The 24,167-nt window shown below is 38.3% G+C and overlaps 2 protein-coding genes across 3 annotated transcripts in view; one reads left to right on the top strand and one right to left on the bottom strand.

Annotated features, from left to right (window-relative positions):
• LOC129737563 (tachykinin-like peptides receptor 86C) overlaps positions 1-24,167 on the top strand; it is a 264,810-nt gene that overhangs the window by 80,144 nt on the left and 160,499 nt on the right. The gene's annotated exons all lie outside the window — the stretch shown is intronic.
• The window catches only part of LOC129737551 (phenoloxidase 2), a 43,993-nt gene continuing 28,793 nt past the window's right edge, over positions 8,968-24,167 (bottom strand). For both annotated transcript variants that reach the window (XM_055728715.1, XM_055728719.1), the window contains exons 4-5: positions 9,558-9,739; positions 8,968-9,491 (exon numbers count right to left, since the gene is read on the bottom strand). In XM_055728715.1, the coding sequence (XP_055584690.1) occupies positions 9,046-9,491; positions 9,558-9,739 (628 nt within the window). In that variant the 3' untranslated portion in view covers positions 8,968-9,045. The remainder of the gene's footprint in view (positions 9,492-9,557; positions 9,740-24,167) is intronic.

Below are 24,167 nucleotides of genomic sequence, written 5' to 3'. Positions count from 1 at the left end.
AGTACTCGCGAACCCATCGACGCCAGAAGGTGTCTGCTTGGTGTTGTATTTGGTTCCAGGTATTTTTAAGCACCAATACTTCGTCTACCTGCTCTACAGTCGGCTGCTTGACACCGTTAAAGCTTCCGATTAACAAGTGATTAGGTGTAAGAGCTTCTTGTTCCGCTGCCTCAATCGAAAGATACGTAAGCGGTCTGGAATTCACAATTCCTTCAGCCTCGATTGCTAGAGTCCACAGGCCCTCGACGTTTAAATTTCTACACGAGCTCACGCTCGTCTCCATCGCTTTCTACACCGAACGCACAATGCGCTCCCATGCGCCGCCCATGTGTGGTGTTCCGGGAGGTATAAACACCCATTCGTTGCAGTGTTGGTGAATGTAGATGCTAGCCCTTCTTCGATGTTGGACACTTGTTGCTGCTGCACATTATCGGCTCCCCGGAAGTTGGTGCCGTTGTCTCAATAGAATTCTAGTGGTGATTCTTGCCTACCAACAAACCTCCGAACCGCCCTAATACACGACTCCATACTTAGGTTGAATACTACTCCAACGTTTAACCGAGCTCCTACCAACTTTAACCTGGAGTGGACCAAACAGATCCAACCCGACGAAAGTGAATGGTCGTGTGCACGTTGCTAACCTCGCCGCTGGTAAAGGAGCCATCCTTGGAATTTTAAAATCGAGCCTTGTTGATTTTGCAGTACTGACAACGCTTCACAATCTGCTTCACACGGGATCGTACTTGTGGGATATGGTAAACCTGACGTAATTCGTTCACCACGGTTTCAAAATTAGCGTGATGGAACTTACGGTGATAAAAATCGATGATCAAATCGCTGACACGGTGTTGTTTCGCGAGGATCACTGGATACTTGATGTGTTGTCCACATTAACCGCCGGCCGCTCCAATCCACCCGTCGACTCGCAGAACTCGGTGTTCGTCCAGGTAAGGTGACAACTTGTACAGTTTGCTGCCTTTTCCTACGGCGACCTGCTTTTCATTCGGCTCGCTGAATTGTGCCAGTAGTTGGTGCACCTCGTCTAGAAAAGCTTCTCGTTGAACCATTCGGAAAAGGTAATCTTCGGCGAGCCTCAACTCGGATTGCGTGGGATACAAACTACTGATCTTGCAACGTGTTTTCTTGCAGTTGTTGAAATATCGGAATACGTAGGCCATTGCTCTGGTCAGTCTCTCCCACTTAGAAAATCTGGATACATCAACCAGCGGCTCTGGAATTTCTAGGCTTCGATGGACCCCACACATTTTTTGTTCTTCTACAGTTTGTTGTATTGACTTGGGACGCGGCCACTCTGCCTCTTTATCTTTCAAGAATTCCGATCCGTTGAACCATGGACCATCCACGTCCAGTTGACCACCTTGTCCCCATTTTGTGGCCAGATCAGCAACATTCATATTCTTAGAGATCCATCGCCAATCAGCGATAGAAGTGGTAGATAATATTTCGGATACTCGACATGCCACAAACGTCGAATATCTTCGATGGTCCGAGCGTATCCAGGCTAGTACTGTACTCGAATCCGACCAAAATATCTATGGCCTTCTGTAATAAAGGTTTCTAGTCGCGCAGCTAATACAGCAGCTTGGAGTTCAAGCCGGGGAATCGACCAATGTCGCAGAGGAGCTACCTTTGTCTTTGACGCAACTAGAGCGCACTTATAATCCTTGCTATTGATGGAAATACGAAAATACGCTACAGCTGCGTAAGCATCTTCGCTTGCATTGGCAAATATATGCAGTTCATGATTATTGTAGAGTGTTTCAGTAGCATCTAGATAGTAGCATCTTGGAACCTGGAGGTCTGCTATAAGTGGGAACTGATCTATCCATCTGGTCCATTTTTCGAATACTTGGTCGTCGATTTCTTCATCCCATTGAGTATCGGCTCTCCAAATATCTTGGAGAAGTATTTTGCCTTGAACGACCAATGCCGCTAGAAGACCGAGAGGGTCGAATACACTCATTAAGCACTTCAGTACTTTTCGTTTCGTTGGCCGCATTCTGTTTGAAATTATGTCGTTTATTTGTGGCTGAAAATTGGTGGAATATGCCAGGGTATCTTCATTGGGAAGCCAGTGCATTCCAAGAACCCTCTCGACGATGCCGTGCTGTGCGTTTAGTTTCTTGGGATTAGGATCTGTTGGCTCTCCAAGCTTTTGGAGTATTTTCACGCTATTGGTTCTCCAACCCCGAATGTTGAAACCTCCTCGCGCGTGAATGGCCTTGACTTCTCGAGCAACTCGTTGAGCTTCCTCCTCTGTCCCAAAGCTATCGACGTAGTCGTCCACGTAATGGCAGTCGATGATTCCTTCCACAGCTCGAGGATCAGCAAACTCTCGTGCGTTCTTATTCTTTATGAATTGAGCAGATGCTGGGGAGCAAGTTGAACCGAAGGTGGCCACCTGCATAACAAAAACGTCGAAATCTTTATTTGGATTGGTCCGCCAGAGAAACCCCTGAGCTTGCTGATCTTCGGGACGCATATGGATGTGGTGGAACATCTCGGATATATCACCAGAGACTGTCACAGCATATTGTCGGAAGCGGAAGAGAACCCAGGGTAGTGTTGTTAGTTGATCTGGTCCTTTCAAAAGCATGCTGTTCAATGAGACACCTTTAACCGTTGCAGCTGCGTCCCACACCATGCGAATCTTCTCCGGCTTTTTGGGGTTTACTACAACGCCGAGTGGCAGGTACCAGGTTTTTCGAGGATCTGATTTTCTGATTTCATCTTCGGTGGCGAGACGGGCATGTCCTTTCACCTGGTATTCTTCTATTTGTTTAGTAACGCTTTCCATCATCTTTTGGTTTCGTTTCAGCTTACGTTCTTAACACTCGAAACGTTTTTCAGCCATAAAACGGCTGTCAGGAAACTCATAATAATCGGACTTCCAAGGTAAGGCAGTTTGGAATCTATCACCTTGGCGACATGTGTGCTCTTCAAGGATTCTCTTGGCCCGTTTATCGTTCTCGGATTCTAGAATGGCTGTCCCGGTTATCCCCACGTCTTCTAAAGCAAAATAGTTCCGAACAGCTGTGTGCAATGCATCATCACCAGAGCAACCACAACGGTGCACTTACAAAGATGTATCTTGGTATCCTGTTCCTCCGTAGACACACCATCCCAACCTTGTTTTAGTTGCTATTGGGTCTTGGGGCTGACCTTCTTTTGTACGAAGTGGAACTGTCAAATGAAGGTTGTTAACACCTATCAAAACACGAGGAACTGCATTCCTGTAGCTCGCTATCGGAAGTCCTCGTAGATGCCGAAATGAAGCCGACAATGTCTTAAAGCCTAGGGTTTGTGGGATAAGAGCTAATTCTTGGACTGTGCGAGTAGCTTGTAGTTTGTGATGCCGTTGATCGGTTCCGGATATCTGAAGCTCAATAACCTTGGAGCCATGTTCCGTTCTTGTCTTATTGCCCGTCCATTTCAAACGGAGTGTTCGTGGCTGTCCTTGCAAACCGAGTTCAGCAACCAGTTTTTCTTCGATAAGCGTGAGTGAGGAACCATCATCCAGGAAAGCGAAAGTGTCAATTTTCAGATTTCCCTTCCCGTGTAATGTGACCGGCACAAAGCGAAGCAGGCAAACTTGAGGAAAACTTCGATGCACGTGGATGTCGGCGGGCGGACTGGGTTCGAAAGCGGATGGTCCACGACCCTTGGAGTTAGATTGATGATCGTTCAAACGTACTGAAGATTCGTCTGCATTATTCTGCATCTGCTGACCTCCGATGGAATGGAGAAGAGGGTGGTGGCGGACTGTACAACCATCAACATTGCAATATCCACTCAAACGATACAATCGGTAGCCGTGGAAATTCAGACAATTGCGGCATAGTTTCTCTTGCTCCACGACTCGCCTGCGTTCTTCAAGGGTGAGCGTTTTGAATTCGTCGCATTCTTTCAGTTGGTGGTTTCGGCTGCACATGCTACATCTCCTCTCTCTGTGGTTACTGGCTAGGTGACTGCTCTCGGTATGTGCGTGTAAAGCTCCTCGCTTTGGCCGAGTCCGTTCCTCAAGCCGACTGGGTACAACACATATTTTCGAAGAAGTAACTTTGCTTGCTCGTTCCATTAACATTTTCATAAATTCACCAAATTCTTTTAAGCTAACTTCACTGATGTTGTCTGTATATGCTGAACACTGTATTTGGTAATCGACTGGCAAACGGTTCACTAACGCGGCGAGCAATGATGGATTTGACAGGTGGGCGTTTTGATCAGATGCTTCCAGATGGGCGCAGTAATTTTGAACGGCTGTGCCGTATTCTATCAGGGATTCTAATTTTTCAGCTTTGGGAGCAGGAATATTCCAATGTTTTTGTAAAAGGCCATTAATTATCAAGTCAGGTCGGCCAAAACGAAAGCGTAGCGTGTCAATTATCTCAGGCACTAAATCGGGCAGAAGTAAGCTGCTTCGCACCGATTCAAGTGCTACTCTTTTGAGGCAACGTTGAAGACGACTCAAATTTTCAACAGGGTTGTAGCCACAGGCTAAAGTGGAGGTTGTAGCCACAGGCTAAAGTGGAGGTAGTATAATGGCTAATAAATACTGGCCAATCTTCCGGGTCCCCTGAAAAGATAGGGAGATCCCGTGGCGATAACCTGACGTGCTGCTAGTTGAGATGGGGTAGGCGAAAAACTATTTATATGTTGGGTGATATTTGCGTATTCGCTTGGGGGGCAATGTCCCAACTGTAACATCAGGGACTCATTATATTGATCGGAATTTAAGCGAGAAGAACCAGGGTCGGTCTTACCTTGACGTTGGTTTCTTTTATACTTGTCTTGAGGGGGGTGAGGTAGAGGCGCACTGTCTTGGGATGGCACACGTGGAATTGGTGTAACCTGCTCGCCATGGGGAAAGAAACCGGCTGGATTTCGATGATGTTGTTGCTCGGGAGCTCCTACTGTGGCTATACTTTCGGCAAATTGGACTGCTGACCTTCTCTCCCCACCATGTTGGTTGTCGGTTGACAACTGCTGAATCCGTTGACACAAGTTGGCTTCCGAATCAGCGGGAAAAATTTGGGTAGATGCTGAATCCGGAACGACCAACCAGGTCGGTAGACGAGTATCACTGATGCTCCTACCACTGGTTGTGGGGAAAGTTGAACCAGCGAAAGGTTGGTTTGAACACGTCGGATGTGTGTAAGAACTTGTTGGACCATTCAGCTGGCCTGTAGGGATCGTCGGAATAGTTGCATCATTGGTTGGAGTACGTTCGGGAGTTACAACCACATCGGATATGCTCTCCAACCAATCAGTTGTAAGCTGACGACTAATCCTCCTGCTCACCCGGCTCCGAGCATTGTTCGTTTCATCCACATCGTTGACGGTGGATTGCAATAGTTTGTACTTCACATCGACCAGTCGTTTCTGGGCTTCGATTGCTTCCAAGCGCATCTGTAGAGCCTTTAGCCCTAAGGTACGGTTTTCCTCCAATTGCTCCAGCTGTAGCTGAACCTTTCGGGAACGTTTACTGGAAGCTGTCGCACTGCTGTGAATGCTACGCGCTGGCTGGCATTTTGGACAGGACCAAGGGCGGAACTCAACGGATGGTGTAACTCCTCAAAAGGTTAGATGCCATCAATCATCGCCTACGTCGCACTGCACCATGTTCCCTGCCGAATCAGGGAGATTATACTCCACGCAGTTGGAAACTTCATCATTGGGTGTCGCTGGAGATGGATCATCGTCGTTCACAGTTGCCATCTCTCGCGGTGGATGATGATTTCTTGAAGACTGTTCCGAGTTGTATGCAAGGAAAAATCACACCGGTCTCGATAGCGATCAAGCAGCTTCAAGAAATCAGTTTTGGAAGTAACTTCTCCTACAACCGGAACAGTTCTTATTCGATGTATACAGTTCTTCTACGAATGCTGGTAAGTTACTGTACAGCTTAAGTCAAGCTAGCTTACTTAGCTAGGAGAGCCGGAATGGTTCTTAATCGAGCTGTTTGCTTCTTATAAACTGTTAAATACGCGGCTTGGAATAGCAGAGTTCTACACTTAGCTGGAAGAGCCGGAACGGTTTCAGAAGGATCAAACTAGCTGGTGCTGGTGGACTGATGTAGGAACATTCCACTGTTTACCACAATTCAGTTCACTGCCTTTAGGGATTAAGATTATTTAAATTTTAAACTATAATTTAGGTAGGTAGGTTATATAATAATTTAGCTAGATTTTTCAATTTTGCATCTACTTTGCGCGGGTGGTAGAAAATTTTTTCCGGAACTCGTCTTTTCCAAACGGGAGACATCTACGGCTGGCCACTGAACTGTAGTTTGGCATTTGGCGTCGCGTCGCTTCAAATTGGCAGTGCTCCCATGTTTCAACATTTTTCCCAACCCGTTTTTTCCATCATTTTCTTCTGGACCGATCCGCTTGGCAAGGAATATTCTGTGGTCGCGCTTCTACTTATTTAAAAACTTAGGATTGATTTTACCCTGGTCATAAAACCCTCCCTTTGGTGATTTGGTGGGTAAAAAATCGAAACAGGATCAGCTTAAATTTTGCACAGATCAGTTATTTTGGCCAATCAACAAAATGTGTATTGATGGACTTTCGAAATCCGCTGATAATATTTTTCCCATACATCCACAGCACGCTCTATTATTCAACGTTCTAAAAATAGCAGTTCCCACCCACGAACGTCCTCTCACTTGTTTCTACCAACTTCAGAAAGATATTTAGGCTGCCAACAGCCTTGGGTCAGCTTGGTTAATTCTAAGCGACCCACATTCAAAATTCTACTTCATTCGGTCGTTTGGATGGTTGGCTTGGCATGATGAATTTGACCCGAGGCAGCGATTTTACAAACCGAGGACTGCAGCATGATGGCCGACATTAGCCCAGCCTAGAGAGTCAGCACGGCCCGGCCTTGCATACAAATGAGACCCTCACGTCGACTTTTACGGGGGTTCAACTTGGTTGAAGAAAAAAAAGCAAACTTTTTATTTCCGATTTTTTTTTATTTGATTCGGTTGGCAAATTTGACCCAACAAATTATTATTAATGGTATTGAAGTTTAATATTCTTAAAACGATATTTCTTGGCTTAATAAATTTATGAACCAAGTTATGTGCCAACATACAGCAGCACTAAGACCAAGCATTTTTTTTAGGCTTTGGCTTTGAATGTACCAATAATTTCAATGTAAGCTGTACTTCCTGGCTTTATTTGGGTTGTTGGGAAGCGATGGGATTTCTTACAACGGATTAAAAAACTTGAATTAACAAATGACTTTCCGTTTGTTTTGGTTTTAGCTTTTTTTTTTCTTTTTGTTCGCTAAATCGATAGATTTCTTTAAAGTTTTCATTCGTTTCCGGGAATCTGAACATGATGTTTGACCTTTTAAAAGGTCTTAAATGTTGTTATGTTTCAATCACTTATTCCATTTTCAGAGGCTGTCAGCTTTACATGACGCAATGTTAGCAACGTGCTGAACACTCTTTCCAAACAAAATGTCAACGATTAAAAATAAGCAATCCTTCTTATTTCCGGCCAGCCGTTTTTTCCGCAGAAAATGACAACAAGTGGGATGAAAATGTCAGCTTTAGCGAAAATAAACTCAGCCCTCGAGAACTGAAAATGTGACCATGTCGGGACAGATTTATGACCCAGAAAGCGAGCAAGCGGAACACCTTTTTTCTGACGGAACCCCGAAGCATGAAAACATCAGAATCACACCCCCTCGATGTTTTCCTTTAATTCTCGTTTCTCGCCCTGGTCCCCATCCTAACGACAACCAATGGACCAACAAAACAGACGATTTTACAAATTTGGTCATCCACCGTGCCAGAGAACACGACTCCAACATCTCGAGACGTTGGCAAATTTTCCGCTTTTACGACAAATGGGCTGAGCCGGCGGACATTTTTACGACGCCGACGCTAGCTTCTAAAACCTAGTATGGAAGGTATAGATTTCCTTACCTAACGAGAAATTTTGCTGGACCGGGGAAAACGGTTCAGGCCAAATGAGTGTTGTTCCTGAAAAATTTCCCACAATAATGTCCGGGGCGTTCTCATACCAATTTTGCTGCGTCAACATCAGACTCGAGGAATGCTGAACGTTATAACTCTTACTTTAGTCGTAAATAAACACAGTAAAACCCTCGATAAATATTGTCAGGTAACACATTTGTCCATTAATATGTAATATTCATTGCTGCCCGGTTGACGAAAAATTTCAGAGAAGGGATTGAATTTTTCCAGCTCTAAGAAAATTAATTCACGCCTTTTTCACAATTTATGTAAATTGAGCATTTTTCATATTTTGAGAACATTTTCAAAATTGTCAAAATTGTCAAAATGGTCAAAATGGTCAAAATGGTCAAAATGGTCAAAATGGTCAAAATTGTCAAAATTGTCAAAACTGTCAAAATTGTCAAAATTGTCATAATTGTCAAAATTGTCAAAATTGTCAAAATTGTCATAGTTGTCAAAATTGGCGAAATTGTCAAAGTTTTCAAAATTTTCAAAATTGTCAAAATTGTCAAAATTGCCATAATTGTGAAAATTGTCAAAATTGTCAAAATTTTTCAAAATTGTTAAAATTGTTAAATCTGTCAAAATTGTCGAAAATGTCAACTTTCAAAAAAAATAGTCCACTTTTTAAAGCATACGTAAATGCAGAGGCTGGCGTGATTAAAATGCTTTGTATGATTGAACTTTCAACATTCAAATTGATACATAATTTGATATTTTTTTCGGAAGCTGTAGATATGTTTAGTTTTCTTTTCAAAGGCTTATTTTAAAGAGTCAAGCTACAAAAAGATTGAATTCAATCAAACGCTTAAAGCTTGAATCCGAAATGGGCTCCCTTTCCACAGGCTCCCAAAATATTCAGTCCTCATCAAACAGGAAATCGATTTTTGGGTGGATGTTTAATCGAATGGAATTCTTTCTAACGTACAAAAGCGTCCACTTTTTTTGCGAGTGCGTTTAATTAAAATTCTATCAAATTATCGAACTTTGTGACGCCATCGGGAGAACGGATCATCCTGCCAGTCAGCAGTCTAGGTTCTCTGAACGGTCTTGTCGATGTGGATAATGTTAACCGATTGGACGACCATGTTCGGTGTCAGGAAGTTGGCCAACCGGTCCACGCCACTACGGGCCAGCCGGTCGAACGGATATCCCATGGCTTTCCGGTCCGGATAGAGCCTATCCCGGACCCCACAGTAGGATGCGGCATCGTTACAGGTTCCGACCAGGTCCTGAACCACCCGATCCTCCTCGTAGTCCGATACCATGATGAACAGATCTCCGGGGAATCCATCCGGTGTGCCTTTGGGCAGCAACATGTGAGCCGGCCAGCCACACCCGCAGAAGTTGAAAGATTCCTCTTCCGGTGTTTCGGCAGCCGGGCGGTTTTCATCCAGATTGCGGAAGGTCCTCTCGAACGGAATCGTCACGGTTGATTCGGTCGAACGACGCCTGATCCGATTCGATCCCGGACGGACTGAAAATAACAAGGATTGTATTGTTAGTTTAGGTATCACCTCTCAAAAGGGGAACATTTACTTACGAGCTACCAGGAACTTGTCCAGCTCAACCATAAACAGTCTCTGGTCCCGGAAGAGCATCGGTTGACCGCGCTCGTCGTTCTTGGGAGCAATGAAGATACGGACAAAGCCCATTCTCTGGGCATCCGAAGCGTTATCGATTTGGATGTTGTAGATGAAGGGAGCGTGCTGAAGATGGGTAAATCTGAAAACATAGAGAAAAAAATATAAATGACAAAAATGACAAAAATGACAAAAATGACAAAAATGACAAAAATGACAAAAATGACAAAAATGACAAAAATGACAAAAATGACAAAAATGACAAAAATGACAAAAATGACAAAAATGACAAAAATGACAAAAATGACAAAAATGACAAAAATGACAAAAATGACAAAAATGACAAAAATGACAAAAATGACAAAAATGACAAAAATGACAAAAATGACAAAAATGACAAAAATGACAAAAATGACAAAAATGACAAAAATGACAAAAATGACAAAAATGACAAAAATGACAAAAATGACAAAAATGACAAAAATGACAAAAATGACAAAAATGACAAAAATGACAAAAATGACAAAAATGACAAAAATGACAAAAATGACAAAAATGACAAAAATGACAAAAATGACAAAAATGACAAAAATGACAAAAATGACAAAAATGACAAAAATGACAAAAATGACAAAAATGACAAAAATGACAAAAATGACAAAAATGACAAAAATGACAAAAATGACAAAAATGACAAAAATGACAAAAATGACAAAAATGACAAAAATGACAAAAATGACAAAAATGACAAAAATGACAAAAATGACAAAAATGACAAAAATGACAAAAATGACAAAAATGACAAAAATGACAAAAATGACAAAAATGACAAAAATGACAAAAATGACAAAAATGACAAAAATGACAAAAATGACAAAAATGACAAAAATGACAAAAATGACAAAAATGACAAAAATGACAAAAATGACAAAAATGACAAAAATGACAAAAATGACAAAAATGACAAAAATGACAAAAATGACAAAAATGACAAAAATGACAAAAATGACAAAAATGACAAAAATGACAAAAATGACAAAAATGACAAAAATGACAAAAATGACAAAAATGACAAAAATGACAAAAATGACAAAAATGACAAAAATGACAAAAATGACAAAAATGACAAAAATGACAAAAATGACAAAAATGACAAAAATGACAAAAATGACAAAAATGACAAAAATGACAAAAATGACAAAAATGACAAAAATGACAAAAATGACAAAAATGACAAAAATGACAAAAATGACAAAAATGACAAAAATGACAAAAATGACAAAAATGACAAAAATGACAAAAATGACAAAAATGACAAAAATGACAAAAATGACAAAAATGACAAAAATGACAAAAATGACAAAAATGACAAAAATGACAAAAATGACAAAAATGACAAAAATGACAAAAATGACAAAAATGACAAAAATGACAAAAATGACAAAAATGACAAAAATGACAAAAATGACAAAAATGACAAAAATGACAAAAATGACAAAAATGACAAAAATGACAAAAATGACAAAAATGACAAAAATGACAAAAATGACAAAAATGACAAAAATGACAAAATGACAAAAATGACAAAAATGACAAAAATGACAAAAATGACAAAAATGACAAAAATGACAAAAATGACAAAAATGACAAAAATGACAAAAATGACAAAAATGACAAAAATGACAAAAATGACAAAAATGACAAAAATGACAAAAATGACAAAAATGACAAAAATGACAAAAATGACAAAAATGACAAAAATGACAAAAATGAAAAAAAAATGACAAAAATGACAAAAATGACAAAAATGACAAAAATGACAAAAATGACAAAAATGACAAAAATGACAAAAATGACAAAAATGACAAAAATGACAAAAATGACAAAAATGACAAAAATGACAAAAATGACAAAAATGACAAAAATGACAAAAATGACAAAAATGACAAAAATGACAAAAATGACAAAAATGACAAAAATGACAAAAATGACAAAAATGATGAAAAGAACACAGAATTTCCAAAATCAATATAAGCAAACGCAAACATTTTCAATTTTTTTGCCGTAAAGGAATTTGGATTTGTGGCAAAAAAAAACTTTTTTTCTGCTAATTTTAAGGCTGTGAAACAGACTTTCTGTCGGTTCTTTACGGCTAACTTTTACCCAAAATTCAAATACTCAAAACCCAAAACTTCGTAGCTATAATCTTAATTTTCTTACACGGCTTACAAAAAAACCTACCATAACATCAAAACACACACAAACCCATCACAGCTCGGTTACGGAAGACAAGTATGTATCACAGCTGGTTATCACGTGAATATCTGGTATTCTAGCAACCCTGCCTGACTGCACTGCTTGACAGGTGCTTGGAATCGGCTCGGAGTTTCGGCTTCCGGCTGAGCTGCTTAACTTACAAGGTCTGAGCTTAGCTTGAATAAAGCTTGCTCTTTACTCTTTAGAATGACAGCTAATTGGAGGGAAATTGGAGTAAAGGCTATTGGCGATTACGAAGCTAATTTTTGACAGGTCGTGTGCTTGCAAGAAAATGTAAACAAACGGGTGGAAATACTTTTTTGTAATGAATCATTATTTTTGACAACAAAAAAGGTCATTTTTTACTAGTCGGACAGCTTACAAAGCTTTGAATGAATAACTTTGTAATGTCATTGCCATGTCATATTGTCATGTCATATTGCCATGTAGTATTGTCATGTCATATTGTCATGTCATATTGTCATGTCATATTGCCATGTAGTATTGTCATGTCATATTGTCATGTCATATTGTCATGTCATATTGTCATGTCATTTTGTCATGTCATATTGTCATGTCATATTGTCATGTCATATTGTCATGTCATATTGTCATATTGTAATGTCATTGTCATGTCATTGTCCATCTGTGCCACACACAACACCTTGGATTCCACTGTTCAACACGCATTGAAATAGTGCCTTTCTAATGGCGGATTCTATGAGCGCCTCGTGCTAAGCTCAAGACTTGAAGCATTTAAAATTTGTTGTTGCCTCATCCTTTGCGCCGAGCTTGAAGATGCTTGCCTCAGCCAAAACTGCCAGCTTGAGGCAATCGTATTCAATAACGTAAGCGAGTATCGGTCGTTCGACCTCTAGAGCCATCAGGAAGCAAGGGATTCTTGAGGGATATAAATTCCCCGTAGCAAATGAATCGCGTCACTCAGAACGAATTCTGCTTCAGAGGGGCGGTTCACATGAACGTGTAGGTATCGTCTCCGGTAGCACAGGGCGAGCGCTCAAATTGTGTTAGATGAGTGCTTCAGGGGAAAAAATGCATGAGCGATGGAAACACTGACTAGTCCAAAACCTTTCGGAGTATTTCACATATTTTTGAATGAAAACTTAAGCCAAATGCACATTTTCACTAGTAATTTGTTAAAAGAGAGGTCTATTAACGTTTCTTCTAAATTTTAAAAAAGCCAAAACAATTGTTAAGCTAGAAATTTCTATTCATAAATTCCCAGACTGTTGCTATTTTCTACTAGGTTTTCTTCTGCCGATGCATTCTGAAAATACCCGTTTTTTTGGCGCAGGGGTTCTCCAGACTGTAGACTCAGGCAAGTATGGCACTCCCGACCGGTTTCCTCCGCCTGATGGTACTCTCTTTTCCAGTGTTCAGGGATCTAGCTCTGCTTCGGAAACTTTTTACTCAATAACCTTGTACTACCAGAACGTCGGAGGTATGAACTCGTGTCTTTCTTTATCCCAACGCTGCGGCTGAAACCTTCTCGCACATCTTGAGTTACGTTATCGATCGTCACGTACCAAAACACACTACTGAAAAGAATATACAGACTCCTTGGTTCACGACTGAACTACGACGACTAAAGACGGCAAAGAGATGTGCCCTTAGAAATTTTGACAAATCAAGATTCTCCTATACTAAGGACATTTATCGTAGACTAAATTCTGTCTACGAAAAAGTCAGCAAACGTTGTCACCAAAACTATCTAGCTCGGGTTCAGCGTGATCTCAAGTCCAGACCAAAATCTTTCTGGAGACATGTTAAAAGTCAGCGGAACGAACCTGGTCTGCCAAACCAAATGTTTCTGGATGACAATACGGCAAACTCTGATCGTGGAATCTGTGATCTCTTTACCGAAAAATTCTCGTCTATCTATAATACAGCATCGACATCCCCTGAACATGTGGATAGTGCAGTCAGGAATATTGCGCTACTGGGCTTCTCTATAAACAACATTGTGGTTGAGGATGCAGTCATCTCAGAAGCAGCAGCTAAGCTCAAAAATTCTTTCTCTAAGGGTCCGGACGGAATACCTGCTACTTTTATTAAACGTTTCATGCCTGTTTTGCTGACTCCTGTTAGGCTTATTTTCCAAGCTTCGTTTGATTGAGCCATCTTTCCCTCACTATGGAAGGAGCTTTACATGTTTCCGGTGTATAAAAAAAGTCACAGGAGAGATATCGACAACTACCGGGGAATCTCGGCATTATGCGCAGTAGCCAAACTATTCGAATTGGTGGTCTTGGATCCGATTTTCTTGTCCTATAAGAATATTTTTTCCGACGATCAACACCGATTCTTGCCCAAGCGCTCCACGACAACTAACCTTCTGACGTTTACTTCTTACGTGCATGAAAGTTTTGCTGCGAAGTCTCAAACCGACGCTATTTACACCGATTTGTCTGCGGCATTCGACAAAGTCAACCACGATATTGCCATTGGAAAGCTTGAACGCCTGGGTTTCTGTGGAACTCTTTTTGACTGGTTCCGGAGCTACCTATCATGACGTAAATTAACAGTTCGAATGGAGGACTCTTTCTCCAGACAATTCTCTACTTCTTCTGGTGTGCCTCAGGGAAGCCATTTAGGGCCGATTATCTTCTTAATCTACTTCAACGATGCGCTCTCACTCCTCGACGGCCCAATGCTATGCTATGCTGATGACCTAAAACTATTTTACAACATCAACGGCCAGAACGATATTGATTTCCTACAAAATCAATTTGACCCCTTCGCACACTGGTGTGATATAAACTGCCTGCCTTTGAATCGCAGTAAATGTGCAGTCATCAGCTTTTCAAGAAAGGGAACCTGTTTATTAAAAAGCGGCATTAGTTTAACTATTGATGAGTTCATATACGATTACGCGTACGCCTTTTCGAAAACTGGTCACTTGAAAATTTGATTTGTAACTTTAGAACGGCGCAACGGATGGCATTCGGTCTTGACTTTGTCTGGAAACGTTTAGAATGTGCTAGCGAAGGGGAGAAATTTAATCGCATAAATTTAGATGTGTTGTAATATTGCGAAATTGAAATGTAGTGGAAAGAAGTGTGTGGGGATTTGGGGTTTAGTGTAAATAAAGAAATAGAAGAAAACGGCGCTGCTCCCGTGAAAATTCGGGCTATTTTTGGTTAATGCTTACATGTTTGCTAGTGACGTGTGCAAAGTAAAAAGCATAGCTTGCTGAGATGGCTCATTGTCGATGAAATCGAATACGTGGGTTGCTTATCGGTGGTCCAAGAATCTAAAGAATCGACGCAATGTTTCGCGACGCGAGTTTCGATGAAGTGCGATAAAATTTGTTCAATAGAAACATTTGAATGAAAATGAAAAATGTCCGGATTGCGGTCGAAGCTAGAGGCTGTGAGCTGTGTGCATTTGAATAACGAAAGGGCGTTCGTTAGGCGTATGCTTTTTTCTTGCACTTTTTTAACGATTGACGTGGAATCAAAAGGAATTAAAAATATATAGCATTTTTGTTGAATTTCGGGTAATCGTGCGATAAAGTTAAAAGTTTAAAAAAAATGCAATTCAGTAATTGACGCCAGAATATGTCAGTGCATGTTAATTTGGGTCACAGCAAGCGGAGGACGTGAGTGAACAGGGAAAATACCGGTGAGCGCGTTCCTTGCTACTTCTTCTGTACTTTTACCTATTTTATTTTATAAATCAAGAACACACACACACATACACACACACACACACACACACACACACACACACACACACACACACACACACACACACACACACACACACACACACACACACACACACACACACACACACACACACACACACACACACACACACACACACACACACACACACACACACACACACACAAAGTTATCATTTCATTAAAATTTCCAATTGTTAATCTGCAGACATCAACAACTTATCAGAATGAATCAGAATGATTAAGCAACGTTTCAATAAAACATAAAAATATTTCGTTTTCTTTTTTTTTCAGCTTCCTTAAAATAAATATTTGTGCATTATCTTTATTCTTTAAAACTTTTTTAACTTGCTTTATTTTGCAAACATTGTACCAGTTTCTTCTATCGCTTTGTCAATCATTTCTCTTATATTGAATACATTAATTCATTTATTTTATTCTGTTTTTTTGTTAGTAAAAAAAATTCTTGTGAAAAAAAAAACTAAATAATTCTGTTTTATTCATTTGTTTTGATTTTTTAGCTTTAGGAGCTTCGAATTTTACGTATTCGATTTTTAATACTAAATACTTAAACACTAAATTTCCAGATGACTTCGTTTGAAAAACTCATTTTTTGTTTCTTCGATCAAAAGCGCTTGTATGTACATTATTCTTGGAATTTAACTATTATCATGTTACTGCAGTCTAATTTATCATAATATTTTAATCACATTTCTTACAGGCAATATGAAGACATCACACATTATAAAAATATATTTTTATTCAATTTATATTACATACACATTTTCATTATTCAAACAATTTTTATCTGAAGGAGACTTAATCAACTTATGCATACTATTTATTTTCTATAATTTATTCTTTTAATCAATCTTTGTAGTTAGATGATTCAATTTACTTATTATATTTTATTATTTTCTTCATGTTCAATTATATTTATTTATTATTCAAATTTAATTGATTCTGAGCCTGACGATTTTTTGCTTTGGAAACGCAGTTTAAAGGTTTTTTTTCGTAATCGTATTGTTGTTTCAGATTTTTATGAGCTACTACATTTTTCATCAACAATGTAGTTTTTGGACATAAATAGAGTTTTATAATCAGCATTATTTTAATTTCCCAGTTATCAGTTCCAATGGAGAAAAGCTGCATACCATCAACTGTTGAATATTTCAAATTAAGTAATTTTTATTATAAATTCATTCTTACAGCTGCATAACTATTTATTATTTCAATTTAAAAACTCGGATTGTTATTGAACTTAATTAAATACTTCATCAAATTTCATTTGATGAACTGACTTGAGCACTGGTTTATTTTCAGAAGAAGAATCAACTAATTCAACCATCTTAATGCGAAATTTAACTTACAGGTTGGATATCAGTTGTTGTAAGGTGTGGTGTACTTAAATGTTGCGGTCAAAAGCACGGCGAGTCAAAATAAGATACTCTGAGTCATTATTTTTTCATCTGATAAAATTTTGCCCAATTTTATTGTACATATTTGTTTGTTCATTCTTAATTTATTTTAACCCTTTTTATCACAAAACCATGTCATTTTTTCCTGTCATCGTTCCTGTATCATTCGACGACTGAAGATATTTTTTTGAAGTTGTTATATATTGTTTCAGCATATATTGCTCTATACAACATTATATTAATTATATTATATAATGATATGATTATATTATATTGTTCTATTTTTTAATACTATATTAATTATATTTTATTGTATTATTATATTAAATTATATGACATAATAATATTTATATAAAAAAAAAAACATAATATAAACAAAAATTAATGAAGGGTAGGGGCATCAGGGTATCCTCACTTTGCAAAAGGAGCAGGTAGCAGTATGTGCTTGTTACCCGTTTCGAATACTGGACGTTCCTCAATTCATGTCAAGGGAATTTGGCATGGTTGTGGAAAATATAGTATTTGATTACTTTTTGTAAAATAAGGAGGCACTCTTTTTTCGGAAGCCTTGGCGGCGGGATTATAATTTGCATGCTATCTTGGTTAGTCAACAACATGGTTATAGCTTCTCGAGACTTTTCCCCTTTTCACCCTGGATACCGTTAGTGCCTCTGCTTACGATTCCATTCCCTTAGAAGTCTCATTGAGCGGCTATAGCTGTCTTGCGTGGTAAACAAGATAGACGCGTGGGTTATTTTCTCGGCCATAACCGCGGCGCTGCCGCAAACCCAAGGTGGATACATACATACATACATACATACAGTCATCAGCTTTTCAAGAAAGCGGCAGCCTTTTTCCGCTGAGTACTTCCTCGGAGATGAGCCAATCGCACGCGTGGAAAACATCAATGATCTGGGTGTAATTCTAGACCGGAAGCTGGAATTCAGGACACACACAAACTACGTTGTCGACAAAGCCTCGAGAAGTCTTGGATTCTTATTTCGAGGGTCCAAGGACTTCAAGGATGTGTATTGCCTGAAAAGTTTGTATTGCATTATGGATCGCTCTATCCTTGAATATGCATCAGCTGTTTGGTGTTCCTACTACCAGAATGGGGCCGAACTGATCGAGGCTATACAGCGGCGCTTCTTGCGATTCGCCCTTAGACACCTGCCTTGGCAAGACCCGTTTCACTTGCCAAGCTATGAACATGGATGCCGTCTCATAGACATAGACACTCTTCAAGCCCGCAGAAACGCAACACGAGCTTCCTTCGTCGCCGATCTCTTGACATCGCGAATTGACTGCCCCACCCAAGTAACTATAAGCACTAAAACATAGCCCTTAATCAACACTATATTCCCATATACAACTCTGTATTAATGCTTGTTTTGCACTATATGCGTATATAATGCAGATTTAATGCTAAAAAGGCGAAAAAGCGGGCTGATTAAATGCTATCACAACATAGCCTTTAATAAGCTTTACAAATGCTGAATTAGAGCACCATCAAAACGTCATTTTTTGCATTAACAATGCATACTTAGAACACCTTTTGTTTATTTAATAATTATTTTTTGAATAATTAAAATGAACAAAAATTAAATAAATAATTATTATCTGCAACATCAATCAACCTGCTGAATGAAGGAGGATTATGCTTGCTTAATGAATTCTTCTGAGTCTCGAACCGAGGATCCCGCATCAGCCTTCATCTCTCCTTGCGCCTTTACCATTTCGACCACTCTTGATGCTGATAAGGTGGGTGAAAAAACCCGTACTTCAAGTACTGTTCGGGTCACACCACTCCTAATGCTTATTAACTTTAGAGCTACTCTATATGTCCATATAGTGCTATCATTAGTGCTTATTTTCTTTATTGTTTCTATGCATTAATAATGCTTATATAAAACAAAAAAGTATTATGAATGTTAATTTAATGCCAACTTGCATTAGAAATGGTGATTTCATGCTAATTTGCATTAGAAATGTTGATTTAATGCTGATTCAGGGTTTTGGCTTAATGCTTATGGTTACTTGGGCACGCTCCTAGAAGGCATTCCTCTAAGTGTGCGATCCCGTGGGCTTAGAAACTTAGATCTGCGATTATATATTTCTATTTGTTTGAACAATTATGGAGCTAATAGCGCTATCATCGGTGTAATGAAAACATACAACCGTTTTTCTGAGCACTTCGACTTAGACGTTTCGAGAGATGTTTTCCGTAGTAAAGTTTTAAGTGTATTGAGAACCCTGTAATTAGACTTAGTACTCTTTTTATATTAATTTTAAATCATCATTTGGACCAATATGTGTTCCATTGATTTGTAATAAATAAATATAAATATCGTATCTTGGGATTGAGTTCGCAAGATTAGGATTTGAATCGAAATATTGCAGTCTCTTAATTTTACTTTTGAAAACTTCAATTACTTTTATCGATGATTTAAATCTTTCAATTTGTTTAAAAATAGGTAGATTTCACTTACTTTAAAAAACAATTTATTCTATGCTCAAATAAGCAAAATCTACCAGACTCTTGAACAAATTCCAAGCCTGTAACCACTGATAAAAATAAGTTCCTTTTATTTGTTTCTAAAGGCTTCATTTACAAATTTTACTTACCATGTTCAAGATTTTGGGATGTGTCATTAAAAGTTACTACTACAATACTAAAAAATCTTTTATCTAAAAAAACCCTTAAAAATGAATAATCAAATGGTAGGTACTGAACTGTTTTTTTTTCTCGTTCATACATTTTTGGAGCAAAAATAACCCAGAAATAAACCAGTCACCAAAACTCCCCACATAAGGCGGTTCTTCCTACGGCCCTGCAATCAGGTGTAATAATTTCAAAGTTGGAGGGCGGTTTTCGATATTTGATGGTGGTTGAAATGAAAAAAAAACTTAGATCCATGAATTACTGCTCAATTTAAGATAACTTTGATGGTATCCAATTGACGTCGTTCAATGGTTATATTATTTTTTGAACTCGCACCTTATCGTCTGATTTTGTTTTTTGAAAACTTTATTTAAATTAATTTTAAACCGTACAGAATTAAAAAAATCATATTTTATACTGTCTTAAGCTGACACTTTTGGATTTTCATATCTATCTTATTTAAGAAATGTGACAACTTTACCCAATCTAATAGTTAGTTTAAAGTAACAACGAAAAAATAGTTCATGCATGCATACCAGCAAAAAGCGCATAAAGTTCAATAAAGAAAATAAAATATAGATAGAAAATAGGAACAAATGAGAAAGTTTTTTCACACCGACTGACTGTTTTTTTTTAAATGGAACAATCCGATTGACTCTTAAACCAATCTAATTTATTCTAATTCATGTGAAAATGAACTTCAATTTTCCGAAGGAATGTTTTTTTTTTTCATTATCATTTGGATTTATGAAAACATTAATCAAAAGATTATAAAGTCGCCTAGAATTTAGTTCGTTTGCTCACGCAACATCGTACTACTCCAGATGGCAGTAGCGCAGCTTCGAAACAGCGGATTGCCTTCTCTGTTTAACACATGAGAAATCATATACCGCATATCATATCATGCATGCTCGTTTTTATTTGACCATTTATGGTTATAGAACAACCATTTTCTGGTTTTTGCTCCAAAACTATCAATATGGTTATTTTTAAAGATTTATTCTATGCGGAACTCAACAAATTGGTAGTTTTCGCGTATTAGCTGCAAAATAGATGAAAAACTTAACGTTTTTTGACTACGCCATTTTGGAAGTTTCAGTTTGGAGCAAACCGGACGCATTTCAGCCTGCTGGAATATTTTTTTTTCAAGTTTTTCGGAAAACAAAGTTCAAGGTTTTTCAATTTATTATTAAATTTATGTTTTCGACCGTGACTGGTGTTTTATATTAATTTTGGCTACTTTTCGATCTAGAGATTTAATCAAACAACTTAGCTTTTCAAATGCCCGACGTTTCGAACATTTTTGGGGTCTTTCTCAAGGGAATTATCTGTCCGTTGTTATTGTTAATTTAGTTTTTGTCCAACGTTTAGGAGTCCAGTGTTTGCTGCTCTTGGATTTAATCGGTGAAAAATAATAATTTTACATCCGATATTCTATGGCCGCCTTCTAATTTAACCTACTTTTCAAATTATGATCAAATTCATAATTTTAAAAGTAGTTTGAAGTGGAAATGCGACCATAGTATATCGGATGAAAAATTATTATTTTTCACCGATTAAATGCAAGAGCAGCGAACACTGAACTCTTAAACGTTGGACAAAAACTAAATTAACAATAAAAACGTACAGATAATTCCCTTGAGAAAGACCCCAAAAATGTTCGAAACGTCGGGCATTCCAAAAACTAAGTTGTTTGATTGAATCTCTAGATCGAAAAATAGCCGAAATTACTATAAATCAATTTATTATGTTCGTTTGCTCTATTTATCCAATGTTGAACGGCACAGCTCTGTTCGAAAATGTACTGAACACAGGGGAATTCCGGGTAATTTCATTTCCGAGCTGTCGTTGCTGAACGTTACAAAACTCTTAATCCAGAATATGGTTTTAACAGAAACCTACAAGGATTTGGCAATTTAATTGCTTCTCTATTTGCGAGCCTTGGATTTGTGACAAGGTTCGAACCGGTTTTTTATTTTTTTTTTGATTAAGTAACTTGTGTGAACTGAAAACAGACATCCCATCGAGTTCACATTTCGTTAATTCAAGTCGAACATATGGGACTGGGGATGCTTGAACAAGTTACTGTCGTCCAATTTTCAACCAATTTGTGACAAAAGCTTGACAAAACGTTACCGGGTTACATCATCGGTACCGTTCCGATGATTTATAACACTGCAACGTACATCTAGCTTTCCTCGGGCTATGACCGAAGCTGAATTTATGCCAGATCCCAGATATCCCACAAATCAGATCAATACGATGCGGGATGTATTTAAACAACCGACGATGGGAGGTTCTGGAAATGGTTTAGCCCTCTGGTTGTTTATTCAAACCGCATCAAAAAGTAACAAATCCACTGGAACAGGTTTGCCCGGATGCCGACATGTAGGGGCTAATTCTGAAAAACGGCTTCCCCGGAAAACAATCAAACTGTCATTAGTTGCGTAAAATCACCAATTATGGTAAAAAAAAAAACAAAACAAAAAACAGGCATTTAATTTATTCAGCCGGCAAAAAAGCTTATCAAAATATTCGAGAATCAGAAAAACAGTAAACGTCTGTTTGCTCGCTAGGAATTGAATTTATGGAATCGGTGCTTTTACCCGAACATGGATTGCAAATTTACTTCTGTTACGACATGTCGTAAATGTTGTGACACTTTTCCCAGGTTACCGCACCGGAAGTTTTCCGTGTCTGCCTCCCAACCACGTGTGCTCTTGGTGCAATCGAATTCTCATTAGTTGCTACAGCTGTGTAAATAAATTGAATGTGAAGAGGCATTTTTGTAAGTTTTTCCAAGCGAACGAAATTCGATAAGGATTAATAAGCTGCACTGGAATGTTTCTACATCGACATTCAGTTGGTGATGGTGATTGGTGATGGAAACCTGAAGCACTTTAAAAGAACATCTGAAGCAGTCAAGCTTCTGGAACGGATATTAAAACAGCTCATTTGAACAACAAAAAAAGCTGCATGGGATAACTTATGGCATTTTTTTGTATCAGAATTAGTTATGTAGAGTTCAATTGAAATGAGGTACGTTTATCGAAACTAGAACTGAAAGGAACAGTAAAGTAACAGCATCGGAGAATACTATTGATTAAGGTAGCCAACATTTTTCAAGTACGTGTCCGGGCCGGATAAATCCATTCTATTTTATCTTTCAATCTGGCTTATTCTGAGCATTTATTTCTAAATTGTCAACCTTAAATCCAGGAAATACCCAGGCAAATTTGGTAAAAAAAGGAGTTATTCAACGAAAATCAAGACTAAAATAATTGAAACATTTTTTTTCACCCAAGCTTCATTGATTGATTTAGCAAATGAAGTGAATAAAACTGGGAAATATCCGGGCAATGTTCATGCGTTTATGTAAGTATCTTAACACTATAGAGGGAAATTATTTCAATCTTTTTCAAATTTAAGAAACCTCAAAAATTTCGATACAATTTTGTATCACCTCTGTTTCAGGTCTAGTCTTATTTTCTGAGCCGCTACTTCCTACTTTTGAAATTGATTGTGGTAATTGTACTAATTCAACTTTGCCCATCAGCAACATTAGGGCGAGGAAACTATTCCCATAAAACTTTCCATTTTAAAAGTGCTACCATAAAACTTTCGATTTTACAGCTGCACAAACCCATTCGGCACTTGCTTCCAATACCGAGAAACGCCATCGCTCCCCATATGAATTTCAATTAAAACTAATATACTTTTCTATTATCGTCCCTAGGCTGGTTTCATACAGTCTAAAAAAAACCCAATGTGAAAGGGGACACATTTCCGGAAGAGATTTCGGTGTGCTCCAATATGTGTATCCGAATAATCTAAAAGCAAATCCTTACGAATAGCTTCATCAAACGAAGGTTGAGGCGCCGAGACAATTCGGCACAAACTAACTACAGAGGTATCTGTTTAATTAAAAAACTTTTTTTGTGACCGTTCTGCCCTGGAGAAAACAACGTGTGTAAATACCTAGTCCATTGCGGAAAATTTAAACTACCGTAGGCCACATATTGCAATGTGACTGGAAATTCGAAAAGTTCATCGAGCTTTATCGAGTGCCTGCTTAAAATTATGATTTGGTTGCTGTGGGTCCGGTCGGTAATGGAATTCGGTTCAACCGATTGCTATTAAAAAATCCTCAAATTCTAAGCAATATGGGTGATTTTTTAACAGTTTTGAAAGATTCACCTTTTTTTCCTTCTCCATGCTAACGACACGCCTGGAATTTTCGCCCAATCGATCTGCCGTTTTTGTTTTGATTTTACAGCCCCTTACATCCAGAATGACTATTCAGAGCTTTTATATTCGCCCTTTTGAAATGATACGCTTGAATTGGCACTTTTGAAAGTTCAGAAATTTTTTTAACAGTGACGCTAAGTTTGAAAATTTTAACAACATCGACAGTTTTAACAATTTGGATAGTTTTGAGAAGTTTGTCAATTTTGAAATTTTTGAATTTGAAAATTTATGATAGTGTTGCAGTTTTTAATAATTTCGAAAATTTGTATAGTTTGAT

This window comes from Uranotaenia lowii, chromosome 1 (assembly GCF_029784155.1).
Source record: "Uranotaenia lowii strain MFRU-FL chromosome 1, ASM2978415v1, whole genome shotgun sequence".
Classification (NCBI taxonomy): Eukaryota; Metazoa; Arthropoda; class Insecta; order Diptera; family Culicidae; genus Uranotaenia; species Uranotaenia lowii.
This window is presented reverse-complemented; position numbering and strand designations above follow the sequence as displayed.